The sequence below is a fragment of the Canis lupus genome, chromosome 13 (assembly GCF_011100685.1).
Source record: "Canis lupus familiaris isolate Mischka breed German Shepherd chromosome 13, alternate assembly UU_Cfam_GSD_1.0, whole genome shotgun sequence".
Taxonomy (NCBI): domain Eukaryota; kingdom Metazoa; phylum Chordata; class Mammalia; order Carnivora; family Canidae; genus Canis; species Canis lupus.
Genome location: NC_049234.1, coordinates 38,626,054 through 38,644,688, shown reverse-complemented (window position 1 = coordinate 38,644,688; position 18,635 = coordinate 38,626,054). Strand labels below are relative to the sequence as shown.

The following is an 18,635-nucleotide window of genomic DNA, read 5'->3' as shown; positions in this document are numbered from 1 at the left end:
TGCTTTTTCTGAAAGGTTAGAAGGCTCAGAATTCACAAAAGTCTTCTTTCTTTCTTTTTTTTTTTTAATTTATTTTTTATTGGTGTTCAATTTACTAACATACAGAATAACACCCAGTGCCCGTCACCCATTCACTCCCACCCCCCAAAAGTCTTCTTTCAACGGAAATATTCACAGACTTTATATTTTTATCCAAATTCACAATCCCTGAATTTGCAACCTTATAGGCTGTATTATCTGTAACACACTTGGTTTCAAACAATTCTTTTGAGATAATAATTATTTTCAAACATCTTTGGAGTTTTTCTGTTTTGCACAAAATTCATCAGCTATTGCTTCATGTTTATACCTGCACTGTATCTTCCCAAATGAACCTGGTTAATTCTCTTAGTGTGCTCTTGCAGTACCCACTATTCTGCTTCCATAATTTAAGTGGAGACTTCCAGGAGGCACACATGACTCTGGGTTTACCTTTGTGGGAAGAACCCTCCCCTCCTAAGTCTGAATAATTGCCCACAAATATTTCAGTTGGCTACTTTCAGACCTAGAGTCCTGGCTTAGAACCATTATACAATAGAGGCGCCTGGGTGGCTCAGAAGACTGAGCGTCTGACTCTTGGTTTCAGCTTAGGTTGTGATCTCAGGGTCCTGGGATCAAGCCCTGTAGAGCCGTGTCAAACCCATCTGTCAAACTTAAAAAAGAAAACAAAAAACAGTGTACCCAATAAGGTGATGCTGGCTCTGTGCTTCAAGATGATCTCCAACAAGTAAGACCTTGATAATTATAGACTACAGATGGGAAGTGCCTGAGAGTTTTCCCTCCTAACCTTCCTTGATACCCAAATGTGGCCTTAAATGGTTCCCAAATGCTGTGCAGGTTCTTTCTTGCCTAGGACATGACAACTAGGAAAGGTCCTCCCTGGTACTGCGGGGCAAAACCAGTAAATATGGAGAATCTGCCTCTTGATTAGTGATGCTTTGAAACAAAGATTTTTTTTTTAAAGATTGTATTTATTTATTCATGAGACACAGAGAGAGAGGCAGAGACACAGGCAGAGGGAGAAGCAGGCTCCCTGCAGGGAGCCCGATGTGGGACTAGATCCTGGGACCCGGAGATCACGCCCTGAGCTGAAGGCAGACACTCAACAGCCGAGCCACCCAGGTGCCCCTCAAAGAAAGATCTTAATCAAAAGGGGAAATGTAAAGATCAATAAAAGTAAACTTAGTTTAGAACGCAGCCCCAGGCCAGCAGAAGACCTCTGGCCCTTCCAGTCCTTATTCAATTCCTCACCCAGGAGGAAGAGACAGATCTAGCACAGTGGATGCTACTGTACCACCCTACCCAGAGGAAGGTTGTCTTCTCCCCCTAGCAACAGCCCAGCCAATGAGAAGCCACTATACTTAGAACTCCCAGGTTAGTCCAATGGGCTTTCAGTTTACAACAGCCCTTCCTAACTCCCCCTTTCCTCTATAAAACAGCTTTCCTCTGCTTTGCTCTGTTCCTCTCCTTCACTCTGCAGACCTGCCTGTCTGGGATTGCAGTTCTCTGCTGTACCCAAATAAATGCATTTTTGCTAGCAAAATAAATGGCAGTTTTACTTTTAAGGTTAACACAGAGACCTAAATAATTATAGAAATATACCATCTTCTATTCTATATTGTTAAAATGCCAAATCTCTCCTAAATAGACTTAAAGCTTCAATACAATCCCAAACAAAATCCCAGAAAGCCTTTTGGAAAAACTGACAAGCTACTTCCAAAATTTATATAGAACTGCTCTGGGATCCCTGGGTGGCACTGCGGTTTGGCACTTGCCTTTGGCCCAGGGCATGATCCTGGAGACCTGGGATCGAATCCCATGTTGGGCTCCTGGTGCATGGAGCCTGCTTCTCCCTCTGCCTATGCCTCTGCCCTTCTCTCTCTCTCTCTCTCTCTCTATCATAAATAAATAAATAAATAAATAAATAAATAAATAAATAAATAAATTTAAAATTTATATAGAACTGCTCTATATCTTGAAGAGCCAAAATGATTTGGAAAACAGAAGCCATGTTGGAGAATATACACTACTTGATCTCCAGACTTATTATAAAGCTATAATAATCAAATCTGTGGGAATATTAGCATAAGATCAATGAATAGAATAGGAAATCCTGAAATATCTATGTTGTCGATTCATTTTTTTTAAGATTTGTTATTTATTCATAGAGACACAGAGAGAGAGAGAGAGAGAGTAACAGTATTTCTGGTATCTAGCACAGGGATTGGCATATGACTGCTTGCCATCTGGTTGTACACGATCATGAGCTAAAAATGGCTTTTACATTTTTTAATAATTGTGAAAGATGAACAGCCTGGGTGGCTCAGCTGTTTAGTGCCACCTTCAGCCCAAGACCTGATCCTGGAGACCCAGGATCGAGTCCCACATCAGGCTCCCTGCACGGAGCCTGCTTCTCCCTCTGCCTGTGTCTCTGCCTCTCTCTGTGTGTCTCTCATGAATAAATAAATAAAATTTAAAAAAATAATTGTGAAAGAAAATATTTTGTGACACATGAAAATGATATGAAATTCATATTTCAAGGTCTAGGAATAAAGATTTGTTGAAAGAGAATATCCACATGTCTATTTTCTGTGGCTCCTTCTACACAAAATGGCAGATGGAGTAGTTGTATCAGAGGCCATATGGCCTGTGACGTCTAAAATATCTACTATCTAGCTTTTTTTTTTTTTTTTTTGGGCGGAGAGCACACGCATGAGCAGGGGGAGGGGCAGAAGAAGAGAGATAAGCAGATCCCCGCTGAGCACAGAAACCCCAGGTGGGGCTTAACCAGAGGACCCTGAAATCAAGACCTGAGCCAAAGGCAGATGCTTAACCAGTTGAGCCACCCAGGTGCCTCATTATCCAGCTTTTCACAGAAAAAAAAAACAAAAAAAAAAACTGCCAATCCCTGATCTATCATGTTTATTTGATGCTATTATCTTCATCATTGCTCCCACTTTGTATTAGCTGTTCCTTGTGTCTGGAAAGTTCTTCCATCAGATCTTAGAATTGCTCACTTTTTTGCAACTCAGGTCATAATGTAAATATCACCTCCTTAGAAGTCTTCTGTTGTCACCTTGTCACTATCTTTCCACCCTGTTCTAATTTTTTTATAGGACTTATGTCCTATAGGACATAAGTCCTATAAAAAAATGTATGTATATGTGTATTTGCAAAAGGGAGAGGGCAAGGGTCAGGGCATGCACACCCACATGCAGGGAGGGGCAGAGGAGAACGAGAATCTCAAGCCGACTGCTCACTGAGCACGGAGCCGGTGCAGGCCCAATGCAGGCTCGCTCACGGCACCCTGAGATCATGACCTGAGCGGAAATCAAGAGTCAGCCGCTTAACAGACTGAGCCACCTCAGCGCCCCACCCTGTTCTAACACTTGACATGCCTTTGACTGTGACCTCCCCTGCTGTGTCCTCAGGGCTGAGCGTAGTGCCTGACGTGTAGGAAGTGCTCAGTAACTGTGTTCCTGGCCCGGGGGGTTAGTACAGACCATAACTCAGGAGCCTCTGAGCTTGTGGGTGAGCTGATCTGATGGAAAGCACCATCACTTTGCTGTGCCTACAGGGGTGTCAGGACTGGAAAAATGGGAGGTCCATCACAATGGCAGGGCTCTGACCTGTACCCTGTGGCACAGAGAGGAACGTTCAAACCTACTGACGTGTGGGAGGGCTCGGCAGGAGCCGGACTCCTCATCTGAGGCCTGGAGGCTCCCAAAGAGTCACTTGCATCCCCACCATCCTCCCTTCCTTCCCAAACAGGAAAAGGTGTGTGTGTGTGTCGGCGGGGGAGGGGGGGGGGGTGAAGCTTACACAGCACATCACACAAAATCAACAAAACCGCAATGGTCACATCCAAGGATGGCCCAGGCGTCAGGGAATCCTGGCACGGCCAGACAGGGCTGAGCATGGAGCACAGGAGCAGTGCAACCACCCAACCCTCCACCTCCACTGTGCAGCCCAGGCCCCTTCTATCTGCCTGGAACCTTGACGATGCCAGGCACTCCTCTGCCCAGATCATCTCCATAATCTCTCCGATCTCCGTGGACCTCTCCAGTACGCCTCTGCCAGTACCAATCTATTCAATCTTCGCGTTTGTCACAGCTGCCTAGGAAGGACACAGCCCAGAATCCAACATCCACCAGCAGACCTTATCATAGCTGCCACAACGGGGTTCCTGGCAGTCAAGCTCCTCCTCCTCCAGGGGACCCTGGCCCCTGAGCATCTGTGGAGCTACCCGGTCCTACATCTCTCTGCCCTTCTCTCTCACCCTACTGTGCTGAGGCCTTGCCCAAGGCCACAGAGCTTGGTGGAAGGGGTGGAGGGAGGTTTGCTGTCTCCCTTCTACCATCACGCAGGGGTTCAGTATGGTGGCAGCATGACACACACATAAGAAAGTCTTCAGGGTTTAGGTGAAGGGACAGAGGATGGGGGCTAGTCTGCAAAGGCAGAGGAGTGTTATTCCGAAGTCTGTGAGGAGGGATTTCAAGGAGGAAAATATAAAAATCAGATTTGCATTTCAGATCACTGTAAGGTGAGAAGGATGGGGGCAAGGGGCTAACACAGAGCCAGGACCCCTCAGGAGAAACTGCTGATATCCCAGAGGGTCACGAAGAGCCACAGAGGTGGGCTATTTGGTGGAAGGGATGGACTGGAAGGGCCACAATCAAGGATATTTAGGAAGATGTTCATAGAGAGCCTAAAAGTGAGGGACGAGCCCCCCAGGTGTCTCGCTTCGCCTACTGAGTAGACCGCGCCAGAGGTGCCGGGTGGGATGCGGTGGCCAGCAGGGTGGGTGCCTCACGGAAGCAGGAGCCTGTCAGGCCGTGATGCGCAGTTAATGCTACTGCAGCGAGACCCCGCTGGGTCCAGCTGCAGCTCACACCCCAGGCCCGATAACCAGCGGAGGCGGAGGCCGGCAGGGTCCCAAGACTGATTAAACCCCTTTAGAAAGGGGAGGAGGCGTGCAGCCAGCCGGCCAACTTTTCAGACACGACCCCTCTGCACCTGCCCCTGGCTGAGCCCGGCTCACCCCGACAGGACTGGGATCCTTCCCTGCTTCCCCATGAGCTGACCCGGACTTCCCCCAGGCCTCGTCTCCCCCGCCGCCCACAGCCCCACTTGAGGCTTGGGTCGCCAGTATCCTGTCCCTTCTGTCACCTGGCTTGTCGGGTGGGTCGCCTTGTGCCGTGTTCTGCGTGCCGTGTGAGAAGCCAAGGTGATCATGTGGTAAAACATCCTTGTGTTTGGAACCCTGAACCTGCCTTCTAACTATATTGACCTTCCTTTATGATTGAAGGGAGCTGCACTGTGGAAAGCCACAAGTCTGTGCTCCTTCACAGCCTGCTCGGGACACGGGTCCTCAGGTTGCTCTCAGAAATTATTTGGTTGTGGGGCGGCTGGGTGGCTCAGTGGTTGGGTGACAGCCTTCGGCCCAGGGTGTGATCCTGGAGACCTGGGATCCAGTCCCACGTTGGGCTCCGTGCATGAAGCCTCTTCTCCCTCTGCTTGGTATCTCTGCCTCTCTCTCTCTCATGAATAAATAAAATCTTTAAAAAAAAAATGATTTGGTTGTGATTTTTCCTCCTAAGAAGCCAATGACATTAAGCGCTAATCTTCACTGTCTTCAGGTGACCAGGGAGAGTGGGGACACTGCTACCACTCTGCCTTCCAAGTCCACAGCCAAGTACCTCCCTGTGTCTGGTGAGCTAGGTCGTGGGAGGTGAGGTCAGAGTTAAGTTCCCAAACCACACAATGGAGACGATCATTGGTGGAGACCAAAGACTCAGACATCCCTGGGACACAGATCCCGAGGTGGAGCCCACAGAATCCGAAGCGCTCTTCCTAGTGCCCGCCAGCCTCCTGCTGGCAGGAGAGGGCAAAGTCTAGGCGCAGCCCAGCCAGGTGGGAGACGAGGCCAGGACGGAGCAGCAGAGCCGGGGAGGAGGCTCCAGCCACCAAGAGGAAGGCCAGCCCGTGCACAGGGAGGGAAGGAGGCAAGGAAGGACCCCCTAAAGCTTCCGCACCGCAGCTCTGGCCGAGAGCCTGGGGACAGGGCTGAGGAGCCCGGCGTGGCCTCTGCGCAGGCTGCTTCGGGCACCGCGGCTCCTCGACACCCCGGCTGGGGCGCCCTCGCGGTCCCTGAAGTGAACGAGGCAGCACAGCCAGGAGCACCCCGGCACCCAGCGGAGCACCCACGGGGCCTGGCCGCTGGGCCCCGGCAGGCGCTGCACCCCCGGGAGGCGGCCTTCCTGCGGCGTCGCTAACCCGGCACGGCCGTCCGCGCCCTCCGCCCCTGCCCCGGGGCCTGCACGTCCCCAGCGGCCCGGAGCCACGCTCGCCTCCCCCGAGACGCGCGGCCGCCCGGCTCCCCGCCTGGCCCAAGCCCGAAGCCCGCACGAAGCCCGGGCACCGCCCCGCCCCGCCGGCCTGAGCCCCCGCCGCCCTGCCTACCTGACCCGCAGGTCGCAGGAACCACCAGTCCGCAGGCACATCGGCCGCGCCCGACCCGGGGGCACCCCGCGCCCCCGCCCTCCCCCGCCGCGAGCCCCGGAAGTCCGCGCCGCACCTTCCGCCGCGCAGCCGGCCGGATCCCGGCCACCGCTCCCGCCGCCCCGCGCTCCTCTGGGCGCCGGGGGGGCGGGTCCCGCGCCCGGCCCTCGCCATGGCAACGCTATACTTCCGGCCCGCGCGGCCCACAGCCGGAAGCCGCGGCGCCCCACGGGAGCCCGGGGGCGGGGCCGGGGAGCCGGGGGCGGGGCCTGCCCGGCGGGGACCGCTGCCCACCGTGCTGTGCCAGCCTCTCCGCGGCGGCGGCCTCCGAGGCGCGGGAGGCGCGAGGCGGGCGGGAGGGGCCGGCAGTCCTGAGGCTCTCGGGAGGGCGTCCGTCTCCCCGCCCTGGGCTTTTAGGGAGAAGTCGGAGTGCACCAAAGCAGACCCATCCCGGACACACACAGGGCGAGGCATACCCGGTGCCCTGGGGCGATGGGAAGCCACTGCGGTGGTGGCTAAGGGGTTGGAGGAGCCCGGTCCGGACTCAAGGAGCCTTGAATGTCGAGACAGGCCCGGTGCCAGGGAGGTGGTGACAGACCTGCAGGAGAGGGCCTCTTTGCGGATAGAGTAGGGCTAGAAGTTCAGAGACGGTGGTCACAGCCCGCGGAGACACCGCGACCCTCTAACCAGAGCTCCGGGACCGGAAGAGGTGGTGTGAGTGAGGGGAGTAGTGCGCTCCTGCGTCCCATTGCCTGGGTCAGCCCCTGCGTCTCCAGGGCGCCCCTCAGCGCCGCAGCCCCAGTTACGAACCTCCTATATGCCCCGGATTTCCAACCAATTAAGAGTGTTGGCTACCCGGGCACAGCTGCGACCTGGGACTGGGGTGATAAAGTGTCCCTGTGCTCCTCTGGTTCCCCCCGGGCCTGGGGGCCCTGACACCAGCACCAGACACCGCTGCTAGTGTCCTGGACCTAGCACCCGCTTTGGGCAAACCTGTTGGGGAGGGGCAGGACCGCGCTTTGGGTCACAGTCCAGAGCACAGGCCTTGACTGACTCAAAAGGCCTTGACGAATCAGGTGGCCCGAGAGAAGGTGAGGACAGAACAGGGTCTGGGAACAGAGGGACCAGTGAGCCTCAGGGCACCTGCCAGAGGCATTTTTCTGGGACTACACTACTGGGGCAGGCCCTAGGCCTGCCAAAATCCTCAGAGGCCACAGCCAGGCCTGCGCAAGGGGTGCCCAGGGGGTGCCGGCCCCTCAGGCCCCCCAGCCTGCGGCTCCGCCCTTTCCTAGAGTGCCCCTCCTCCATGCAGGCCACCCCCCACCTGCCTGGGGAGCATCTCCTTCCATCTAGACTAAGCCTCAGGGTCCTGTGGCTGCCTGAGAAGCCTTCCTGTGTACTCTCACAGCACACCTGTGCTCTCACTCCTGTCCTTGCACGCTCCCTGCGCAGGAACTATGACCCATGGAGCTGTATCCTCCAGGCCTGGCCCCAAGAGGTGTCCAGCAAACCCTCTCCAGCTAGGCGACCTCTTCCTCCACACACACACCCAGGAGCATGGCCCAGGTGCCCTAGAAGAAGGAGGGGCAACCTCCTGCGTAGCAAGCTCCGGAGCTTCGGACCCAGAGGACCAAAAGAGGAAAAGGGAGGCAAACTGCCTCCAGAAAGGCCTCTGTGGCCAGGGAAGGCCAGTGAGGTAAACAGTGAATAATGAGAGCTGGTCAGCTTACACTGCTGACAGGCATCATGGAAGGCAGGAAGGGGCCTCCACGGCCTTGGGAATCCACTGGGGCCCTGTAGCAGCCCCTGGGGAAATGCCTTGGATTAACTGTGTACCTATTTTGTTCCTGAGGTTTCCTCCAGGAAACCTCCAGGTTTCCCCGCCCCCCCCCCCCCCCATCTAGGTCCGGGAAACTGCTCAGCCTTGAACTCTGAGCAGGCCCCACCCACTCTTGGCAGGTCAACTTTGGGTAAACCAACTCCCTTGGCTCCCAAATAGGCCAGCGCAGCCAGGATAAAGGAATCCTAGGTCAGGGGACCCTTCCAAAGGCTCTTCCTTGCAGTTTGCAGGGGGTGCTGAAGGCAGCCTAGGGGCGAAGAATGAGGCCCGGGTGGCCGCCCGCAGCCCCCACTGCAATCTTCCCCACCCCTCCCTTCCAGATTAGCTGAAACCTGCTAATTGTGGCAGCCCTCGAATGCTCCCCTCCCCCACCAGCCGATTCCTCCCTCCCTTTGCCTCCCCTCCCCTCCCCCTTCCATCCGAATGATAAAGGGTCTGGCCCGCCAGGCCCCCGGCCTCAGGCCCCCAGCGTCTCCTCACTACACCGCCCGGTCGCCTTGCCTCCACGGGGCCAGGCCCCAGCCCACGCTGCCTGCCTCCCCTGCATGGGGCCCTGCAGCCACCCACGCCTGGGGCTCCCTGGGTCGGAGTCGTCCTCCCAGCCCCCCAAGAGGAGGAAGAAGAGATACCTGCGGCATGACAAGCCCCCCTACACCTACTTGGCCATGATTGCCTTGGTGATCCAGGCCGCACCCTCCCGCAGGCTGAAGCTGGCCCAGGTGAGAGGGACCCCCATTCTCCCTGACGCTGGGCGATCGGACCTTTGGCGGGACCCGTCCCCCTTCTAGGCCCAGGCTGGGACTCCGGCCTCCATCCTCACCTGGCCCTACCCAGCTAAGCCAGGGCGCCCATCCAGGCCTGGGCAGCAGGGGAAAGAGCCCAGGTGCTCAGGCAGGCGCACCCTTCCCTCCTGCGGGCACCAAGGTGTTTTGTGGGCGGGGGTGTGAGGGGTGGGGGAGGGGTGCGACGCCCCTAAGCCTGGCTGTGGGGGAGGGGTGGTGCTGCCCCCCTCCCCCTCCCGCTCCCGCTCACGGCGCCGGGCCGACCGGCCGGGCCGCGCTTTCAGATCATCCGTCAGGTCCAGGCCGCGTTCCCCTTCTTCAAGGACGACTACGAGGGCTGGAAGGACTCCATCCGCCACAACCTCTCCTCCAACCGCTGCTTCCGCAAGGTGGGGCCCGGGGGTGGGGGGGTCGCAGCTGGGCGGCAGGGCTGTATCGGGCCAGACGCCTCACCGAGCCTCCCCTCCCCGTCCAGGTGCCTAAGGATCCGGCGAAGCCCCAGGCCAAGGGCAACTTCTGGGCCGTCGACGTGAGCCTGATCCCAGCCGAGGCGCTGCGGCTGCAGAACACGGCCCTGTGCAGGCGCTGGCAGAGCAGAGGCGCGCGGGGCGCCTTCGCCAAGGACCTGGGCCCCTACGTGCTGCACGGCTGGCCTTACCGTCCGCCCAGCCCCCAGCCGCCGCCCAGCCCCCAGCCGCCGCCCAGCGAGGGCTTCAGCATAAAGTCTTTGCTGGGGGACCCCGGGGAAGGGGCAGCCCGGGGCAGCCCGGGGGAGGAGGGGGTGCGCACTCCCCCCCTGCCCTGCGAGCAGCCTCCGTGGCCGCCCTGCCTGCTCACCGGGCCCAGGAGAGCAGATGGGGAGGCTTCCCAGGGGGGGACCAGCAGGCCCCCACCCCTTTCCCCTGAGCACAGAGCCTGGCCTCTCCACTTACTGCAGGCTTCCCCAGACCCCGGGGGGCTGCCCGGTGGGAGTCACAGGCCCTCACTCTGGGGGCAGCTGCCCACCTCCTACTTGCCCATCTACACTCCCAATGTGGTAATGCCCCTGGCTCCACTACCACCCGCATCCTGTCCCCAGTGCCCACCTTCAACCAGCTCAGCCTACTGGGGGGTGGCCTTCTGAAACTCACGGCCCCCCAGGGCTGCTCTGGGATCTCGATGCCCTCTTCCAGGGGGTACCACCCAACAAGAGCATCTATGATGTATGGGTGAGCCACTCCCGAGATCCAGCTGCCTCCACCCCTGGCTGGCTACTCTCCTGGTACAGCCTGTGAGGCTCCCGGGGCAGGGGCGGCTTTCTTCTAACCTTCCTGCCACCACTGACTTGTTGGGGAACCACGGCCAAGAGGTCCAGGAGGTGTCTGTGGCCGCAGCAGCCCTGAAACACCAGGCACCAGCGGTGCTGAGAATCCACCATGTTTATTGGACTACCCCATACCCCACAAAGGGTTGGGGTCTAGCTAGGCACTGCTCTGGCCCGGATGCTCAGTCGGGCCTCTCCTATCCCCCCACCCCCAGAGGCCAAACTGCAAAGAGTGGGGGCTTGGCTCGCAGTAGCCCCTTCCTGATCCCACTTTCTCTGTCCGTGTGTCCTTCCTTCCTTCCATCCATCCATCACCACGTGTCACTTCCCACCCCTGGCTCCCGGCTGGGGGAGGGAGACCCTACACGGTGCCTCAGCCTGAAGTCCTGTCCTCCCTCCTCTGCCTGGGAATGAGGTAGTAGCACCTTTTTGGGGAAAGGAAATCAAGACCCTACTTGGTTTCGGTGGTGGTAGTGGGGAAGATAACAGTAAAGGAGTAGACAATATTTTAATGCCAAGTCTGATTCTTGGTGATGGGGGTGACTGGGGTAGCCGCTTGGCGGGGCCTACCTCCCACAGCCCTGGCATCCCCTGCTGTGCGCCGCGATGATAACAGCAAATGGTGATAAGGAGGGAGCCGGGGGCCTGGGGGAGGGAGCGGCGATCAGGTCCCTAGGCTAAATACTCCTCGCGGGGCAGGGGGACCGACTCCGGGAGGGGGGCAGGGGCTTTGCCGCCTCTGCCGGCAGAGGCGCGGCCGGGACTAGGAGTCCCCGGCCTTTTGGGTCCCGAGGGCCGAGCTGGAGTCGCTGTCTGGGCCGGGGCTGGGAGGGCTGCCAGGGGGCGGCGTGGGCGTGCACGGGGTCCCGGTGAGCGGCGTGTCGGTGCTGAGCGAAGACGGCGTCCCCGAGCGCGGAACCCTGCAGCGCCGGGCGGGCCCCAGCTCCACCTGGCCCACTCGCTCGGCGAACTTCAGCGAGCACACAGTCTCGCCCAGGTCCTCCGGCCGCGTGGAAATCTGCAGGCAAGCGGCGCTGGTGGGCGGCCCCGCGCGGGCGGCTCCCGGCCCCCTCCGGGCCGCCCACCTGCAGCCGCAGCACCGCGGGGTCGTCCGGTCCCCTCCCGCCCCCGCCCCCGCCCCGCCCCCTCCCGGCCTCGCTCCCTCGCCGCGCCCCGCCCCGCCCCGCTGCCGCCGCCCACCTGCAGCAGCAGCACTGCGGTGGCGCCCGGCCCGCCCCCCTCCCGCCCCGGTCCCCTTCCGCCAGCCGCCCACCTGCAGCAGCAGCACGCCGGTGTCGTCCGGTCCCCTCCCACCCCCGCCTCGACCCGGCTCCCGCCCCGCTCCTCCCCTCCTACCCGCCGCCCACCTGCAGCAGCAGCACGGCGGTGGCGCCCGGCCCGAGCGCGGGCTGCAGCAGGCGCGTGAGCTGCGAGTCGCGGAAGGGCACGTGCGGCCGGCGGGCCCGCAGCGCAGCCATCACGCCGCCCAGGGCCAGCAGCGAGCGGTTGATGGTCCGGGCCTCCCGCAGCCGCTGCGCGCCGTCTCGGTCTCCCCGCGACGTGCCGGCCGCCCCCGCCTTCCAGGCACGCTCGGATCCCGCCAGGTCCACCAGGTGCAGGGTGCCTGCCCGGGCGAGCGAGCGGGCGTGGGGGGAGCCCCGGATCCGGCGCTGCGAGCCCCCCGCCCCCCGCAGGGCTCAGGTGCGCCCCCGGTACCTGCGGTGCCCGGCCCGCGCGGGGGGGCCGCCGTGCGCAGCGTTAGCGTGACCAAGGCGTGAGACCGAGAGCTGTGCCTATTCTTGGTGGTGGCGGCGGTGGCCCGGTTGCTCCTCCCCAGGCTCAGCATCTGGAGGGCGGAGCGACACGACCGGCCTGCCGCAGGGTCTGCGTCCCTGCGTGGGAGCACAGGCGGGGGCCTTGGAGAGCTGCTGGGAGGGCTGGGGGGGCGCGATGCCACTGGGCAGCCTTACCTGGTGCAGCGTCTCCAGGTTGGGCACGTCCCAGTACGTCAGGCCAGCCACCTGAATGCCCCCCTGGCCTGCCGGGCCCTGCCTGACGGCCAGGCGTTCAGGAGGCCCTGGGGCTAGGAGGTCCCTAGTGAGAAAGGGAAGGGCTGGGTTTCCGAGACTCCCAGGGTCACTGGAGGGGCACAGGATACAGAGGACGGGCTATAGCATGGACCTGACCTGACAGCCTCATTGTAGATCTCCACCATGCTGAGAGTCACACGGTGGTGTCCCCCAGTCCCCATTTCCTGGAACAGTGACTGCAGTGCCCTAGGAGCTATGCCAGGGTCCTCAGGTGGGCCCTGGAACAGGGCAAGTGCTGCATCAGACTCCCAGCCCAGCTCCTGGCCCCAGGAGCCACCCAGGGTCTCCCCTTCCCACCTCCATACTGTAGGTCTTCCCTGTCCCTGTCTGACCATAGGTGAAAATGCAGACGCTGTAGCCTCGGAGGCAGGACAGCACAGCTGGCTCCAGCTCCCTGAAGACCTAGGGGGAGGAGGGGTGCGAGGGGTCCTAAGCCCCAGGACTTAGGACACAGTGTGGACAGAGCTTGGTTACCCAGGGAGGATGGCTCCAGGGGAGCATGGTGGAAGGGCAGATCTCCCAACAAATTGAGGTGGCTCCCTGGAGAAACTGGCATTTGCAAGAATTTGCCAGGCAAGGAAGGAAAGGGATGTGAGAGAACAAGCAACACGGAGCGCTGGACTTCTGAGGAGGCTTGGAGGCCCAGGAGAGCAGCAGCCAGGAGCCCAAATGCTGGGCTTGACTGCCAGGTTCAAAGCCCAGCTGTGACAGGAAGCAAAGCACACATGGATCTTCTAGGCCAAGGCTTTCCCTCCAAGGTGACCACTGCAGTGATACCTGGTGTAAAGATCAAGGGGAGCTCGGAGCGAGAGGACTCACATAAAGGGTGAGCCCAGGAGGGCTCCACAGGTGCGCAGAGGGTGGCTAGCCAAGGTCACCGGAACCCTGGCCCTGGGAGAGTCCAGAGGCAGCTGAGGAGATGTGGCTGGGACTCATATCCTGTTGGCAACTGGACCCCAGCAGCAGCCTTTTGAGCACCGACATGGCCAGCTTTTGTGCCCAGAAGGCTGGTAACTGAGTAGCCTGTGGGTTCTACTTAACACCTTGACTGCCAGCAGCGAGCGCGGAATCCAGAATTGCCCATGAGGTCACTAAGATTCCATGACTGACAGGAAGCACTGGGGGTGACCAGGGTGCGGGGACTGTGTGGTGTCCTTGCAGAGATGGGAAACACAGGTGAGGGGGCTCAGTGAAAGATGCCTCTGGTCAGACACATAAGGGACAGCAGTGTCCAGAGGACTGCCCAGAAGGTAGCAGACCGTGGGGGGGGGGGGGGATGGAGAGTGGGGGGGTGGGGGATGTTTGAAGTCTGGGAAGCAGGCTGAGACAGGGGAAGTGTGTGAGATAGAGACACAGGTGAAAAACAGCCCCTGCTCTCTAGGAAGTGGGCGATTGAGCTCTGGCCACCTGCCACCTGCCAGCCCCTCCTCACACTGTGTCCCTGTGAGGCCAACCCGGGTCGGAATCTCGGCTAGCTCTGCACCTTACGTGATTGACTCTGTTTCCTGAGCTTTGGAAGTCTATGTAGACAGAGACGGCCAGTATAGGAAGCAAGGTGCTGAGCTGGGCCTGGGAGTCTGGGAGGAGGAGGGCAGGAGAGCGCCAAGGCTGGAAGCTACTGGCTCCCCAGCCCGTGCGCCCGCCACACCCTGCCTTGCGCTGCCCCGCCCTGGCCCTGCCCTCACAGCTGGCCCACTTCACCAGGCTTGGAAGAGTGAGTAGCCCATGAAGCCTGGGGGAAGGTCACAGCACTGTCCCCACCACAGCAGCACCCTGGCCCTGCTCTGCAGCCAGCTCCCTGTGAGCAGCAGCCATCATCATATCAGACACGCTCATTTTTCTTACTTCCTTGGTAAAAAATTACGTTTAAAAACGTTAACCTTTCCATTAAACCAGCAGGCTCGTTTTCATTGAAATCGCAAAGGGATGTAATGGGAATATTCTGGAAGGAAAGGAGGTATCCAGCTAGGCTGTCATTCTTGTCTCCCAGAACCTCCTGTTTGCTTCCCTTCACGGGAGTCCAGCTACTGGGAAGGCAGAAGGAGGGAAACCCGGAGCCTCTTCTGACTCTCAGGCAGTACGAGGGAAGGTCAGCACAGGTGCAAGGGCAGAGCATCACCTCCTCCTGGCTGGCCTCTGGAGAGAAGACCCAGTCCAGGCGAAAGCGACGCTGGCGCCCTCGATAGCAGGTGGTGACAGTGCCACTGGGGCCAGGCTCCGAGCTCACCAGGCTGGAGGGTGTCCCTGGCCTCAGCCGACACAGCACACGGATATTTCCTGGAGTGGAGATCACATCAGTGGGCTGCCTCCGGGGCCCTGAAACACAGGGAGGCTCTCCGTCCTCAGGCTCGCCGCCCCACTCCTCTGCTCTCCAAGCCTGCCATACCCTTGAGCTCCAGCAGCCGCCCTGGGCATCCAGTTGGGGGCCTCTGCTGCTCCTCAGGGAGCTGAGTCCCAGCCGCGCCAGCTGACAGTGCCCCCAGGGCCCAGGATACCTGGTGGGATAGGAATGTGAGGAAGTGGGGGCTGGGGGAGGGGTGCTGGGGCAATGCAGAGCTACCAGCTGTGGTGATGCACAACTTTTACTGGCTTTGGGCCCTTAGAAGCATCATTCAGTGGGCCCAGGATGGAGACCCAGAACGTGAGGAGGATCACGGAAAAAGACATCTATCTCCTATGGGGTTGACAGTTCCGTGAGGGGTTTACTGTCGCCCTAGTTTACACAGACAACAATGAGGCCCACAGGCGAGATCACACCCAGAATGGGTGAGATCACAAGCTGTTCTGATTCCAGAGCCTACCACCTGCATTGGAGCAGGCAAGGCCCTGGGGTGGGAAGAAGGAACACAGGCCCCCATGGAAGAACAGTGACCCAGCTGCCCAGAGAACATGCGCTAGAGAGGGGGCAGTGGTTCTGACCTGACCCCGGGCCTCATTGAGCGAACACTGACAGCTCTGGGTAAACGTGCTGACCAGTCCTCGGAGGTCCCCACAGCCCTGACGCAGGCTGGCCATACGTGTCCGAAGTCCTGGCAGGGAGAGTTTGTTGTGAGGGAAAGCCCAGTTCCCGGCCTCCCCGTGAACCGCGGGTCCCCGCCCTTACCTGCCAACTGCCCGAGCATCTGCCGCAGCTCCCTTCTACAGTTCTGCTCAGTCTCCTGCTGGAGCTGCCGAAGGGCCCCCCGCAGGCCCTGCAGCTGCACCTCCTGCACCCCCAGCTGGCCCGCCCAACCCCACCCCTGTCACTGAGGCAACAGGCACTTACCAGGCCCTGCCTCAGATCCCACCCGCCCCCCATGGCCCCAGCCTTCCCGGCCCCTGGGCTCAGCGCCCACCTGGACTTGAAGTGCTTCTGTGGTGTCCTGGGCTTCCTGAAGCCGGCTCTGCAGCTCCACCAGTGCCTCCGCCTCCTCCTGCAAGAAAGGTGGGAGCCAGATCAGCTATGGAGCCGGCAGGGACGTGAACGAGGGCACTCCAGCCGCCCCATGTCATGGACGGGGAAGTCATGTCAAGAGGGGCGGGCAGAGCTGGCCATGAATCCACATCTCCCCACTTTATGCCGGACGCCTTTCCCCAGGTCCCTCTGCTCTCCTGAGGCCGTCACTGGGAAAGCCACAGGACAGGGTAGACATGTTCTCCTGCGGGCATGGGTCTCCTTGATGGGGCTACCTTGCACAGACCATCCCAGGGCCTGTCCACACTCCTAGACTCTGGCCCTGAAAGGTCAGAGAGGCCCCCCTGCTTCTGTTCCAGCAGCATTAGATCCTGGGCAGTGTTGCAGATAGCCAGGTGTGCAGGAGCCCCAGGCGGCAGGAACAGTAGCAGCTAAGGAGGATACCTGGGGGGCCCTGGTGGAGGGGCCAGGACCCCAGTGCAGCAGGAGATCCCGGGTGAGGCTCAGGCTCTGTTTCAGAGCCTCATTCTCCAGGGTTAGATGCTGAACTCTCTTCTCGGAGTCTGTCGCCCCCTGGCGGAGAGAGAAGCCCTCAAGACTCACCGGAAGCTGGGGCCACCTCTCATTACCCTCGGTCACCCTCCCGGAGGCATATGTATGTGTGTGTGTGTGTGTGTGTGTGTGTGTGTGTGTGTGGCCGGCAGCCTTACCACTCCCAGGCGCAATCGGCCCAGCTCCTCCTCCTGCACTTCTAGCTGCTGTCGCAGCTCTTCTAGCTGACGAGGAGGGAAGGGCACAGGGTGAGGCATCTCCCTCCAAGGCCCTCCACCCTGTCCCTTTTGCCTTCCGGACCCCTACCTGTCCAAGGATGAGCTGCTCCAGCCGCTGCCACGCCCTCTGGTCCTCCGCCAACTGGGGAGGGTTCTGCCCCTGGGCCTCATCCCTTGGTGAGAGAGGAGGGCTTTCTTCTTGAGATGGGGATCCTGGGGTGGGGTGGACCCAGTTAAGACCGATGAGGTCTCTAACCTGAAGAAGGGGACACCTCGGGAGCAAAGCTGGGCATGGGGCCCCAAACTCCAGGCCGCTCCCTTTCTGCGGGCTTCACTCCCTTGCCACACTCCCTTTACAACTCACTACTCCCTACGCACCAGCAGGAGTGGGGCACTGCCCCTCGGCGGCTGGCTGAGTCCCCTGGGACAGGGCCTGCCTTCCCCTGGGGCTCCGAATCCAGGCCAGGAGAGCCAAGAGCTGACCCGTCACCGTCAACAGTGGGGGGACATCGCTCGGCTGTAAAGGACACAAGGACCAGAGCAACGGAGCCTGAGGTGATGACACGCACGGGGAGCCCAGAAGGCCTGCGGACAGTCCCGGTGGGCTGGAGAAGGATCCCCAGCCCGGCTCACCTTGGTCAGGTCAGGAGGAGGATTCCCGAAGCTCTCTTCCGCCCCCAGCTGGACGGAGAGGAACTCAGCAAGACGCACGAGAGCCTCTTCCAGGGACACCTCGGCAGGGCGGCCCTCCGCTCCCTCTTCCGGTCCATCCTCGGACTCGGAGCAGCCCGGGAGGCCTGGGAGCGGGGAAGGCGAGGCTCGCGGTTCACAGGCCGGCAGGCGGCACCTGCTGGGCCCTTCCCTCCCAGAGAGGTCACGGCACCCCGCCTCCCTCGGCCGGCGGGTTCCCTCCCGGCGCACCGACAGCACCTACCGACCAGGCCTGTCAGCTCGGTCCACAGTTCCGCCGTGGGCGGGTCGGGGCGGCGGCGACCCCCGCGCTTGCAACCTGCAGGCTAGGGAGGGAGCGGCGGGACCTCTGAGGATGGGGGGTAGCCTGTGGGCCCGCCCTCCGAGACCGGGCCGAGGGAGGTGAGGTCTCCGCTTCCAACACCAGAACAGAGACGGAGCCCCCCGCACGGCACCCCCGCCCCAGCGTCAGCGCCCCGGGAACATACGCTGCGCGGGCCCGCATAACCCGCTCAGAAGGGGGGCGCCGGCCCAGCTGCGCCCGCCCCTCTCACCTGGGCGGGGTCCTCGGGGTCGCCGGCCGCCGGGGCAGCGCCATCCCTGCGGAAGAGGCTGTAGAAGATGTAGATGAGCAGCGAATAGAAGGCGTACATGGGAGCGCGGGGCGGCAGAGGGCCCGCTTCGCGCCGCCCCGCGTCCCAGCACCCCGACTCCGCGCTCGCGCGCTGCAACACCGGTGCGCATGCTCGGGGCGGCCGCCCCCACGGCCCCGCTCCCGCGGGCGGAGGGCGCGCGCCCGGAGGAAAGGGGGTGCCAGGGACGGAGTCCCCGGGGCCGCACCCGGACACCCGCCTCGCGCCTACCACCCCTACTTCATCGACCCCGGGCTGACAGCGCCCACGGCCTCCGCACGGCCCCTGCTCGGAAGCCGCCCCAGCCTCCCGCGGAGGCCCCTACCGCCCTCGCCCCTCGCAGCCGGCAGCCGAGGGAGGCCAAGCTCGCGTCTCCACGGAGCCCCGGCCCTCATCGCCCCGCCCAGTCCGGCCCAGACCCCTCCAGCCCCGCGCGGCCCGGCCCAGACACCTTGTCGCCCCGCCCAGTTCCCCTCTCAGCCACGCCCACATCCCCTCAGCCCCGCCCAATACCCTTCGCAGTCCCACCTCGTAGCCCCGCCCCGCCCAGTACCCTTCTCAGTTCCACCTCGTAGCCCCGCCCCCTCTCAGCCC

General features: G+C 60.8%; 3 protein-coding genes across 7 annotated transcripts in view; 1 reads left to right on the top strand and 2 right to left on the bottom strand.

Annotated features, from left to right (window-relative positions):
* PPP1R16A (protein phosphatase 1 regulatory subunit 16A) overlaps positions 1-6,678 on the bottom strand; it is a 35,349-nt gene extending 28,671 nt beyond the window's left edge. The window contains exon 1 of one of the 4 annotated variants that reach the window (XM_038555858.1): positions 6,617-6,678. The gene's annotated coding sequence lies outside the window, so the exon portion shown is untranslated. Of the gene's footprint in view, positions 1-6,501 lie in introns of all 4 variants that reach the window. The other 3 variants (XM_038555856.1, XM_038555857.1, XM_038555855.1) reach the window with 3 other exon arrangements.
* Positions 6,679-6,798: 120 nt separating this feature from the next.
* Positions 6,799-10,569, top strand: FOXH1 (forkhead box H1). The gene is given in 5 exon segments (XM_038555853.1): positions 6,799-7,254; positions 8,828-9,099; positions 9,447-9,551; positions 9,638-10,279; positions 10,281-10,569. Coding segments are annotated over 4 exon segments (1,077 nt in total). The 5' UTR covers positions 6,799-7,254; positions 8,828-8,925; the 3' UTR covers positions 10,437-10,569.
* Positions 10,563-18,307, bottom strand: KIFC2 (kinesin family member C2). 2 transcript variants are annotated; one of them, XM_038555850.1, is made up of 18 exons: positions 17,964-18,302; positions 17,654-17,735; positions 17,353-17,516; positions 17,098-17,236; positions 16,808-16,932; positions 16,660-16,725; positions 16,394-16,522; positions 15,891-15,968; positions 15,659-15,773; positions 15,475-15,584; positions 14,942-15,050; positions 14,675-14,832; positions 12,853-12,957; positions 12,652-12,773; positions 12,436-12,559; positions 12,182-12,311; positions 11,833-12,089; positions 10,563-11,483 (listed from the first exon to the last, which is right to left on the bottom strand). In XM_038555850.1, the coding sequence occupies exons 1-18, from the start codon at positions 18,060-18,062 to the stop codon at positions 11,229-11,231; spliced, it is 2,367 nt and encodes a 788-aa protein (XP_038411778.1). In that variant the 5' UTR covers positions 18,063-18,302; the 3' UTR covers positions 10,563-11,228. The 2 variants fall into 2 exon arrangements, with proteins under 2 accessions (XP_038411778.1, XP_038411779.1); XM_038555851.1 differs by lacking the exon at positions 16,660-16,725 and having other exon boundaries at positions 17,964-18,307.
* Positions 18,308-18,635: the final 328 nt, after the last annotated feature.

Bases quoted from the DNA above. Each gene is read 5' to 3' on its own strand.
- KIFC2 (XM_038555850.1), bottom strand. From the start codon at position 18,062: ATGTACGCCTTCTATTCGCTGCTCATCTACATCTTCTACAGCCTCTTC. The intron at 16,933-17,097 runs GTGCGTAGGGAG...ACCCCACCCCAG, and splicing joins GCAGTGCCCCACTCCTGCTG to GATCCCCATCTCAAGAAGAA. The intron at 12,560-12,651 runs GTCAGGTCCATG...CTTTCTCACTAG, and splicing joins ATCTACAATGAGGCTGTCAG to GGACCTCCTAGCCCCAGGGC.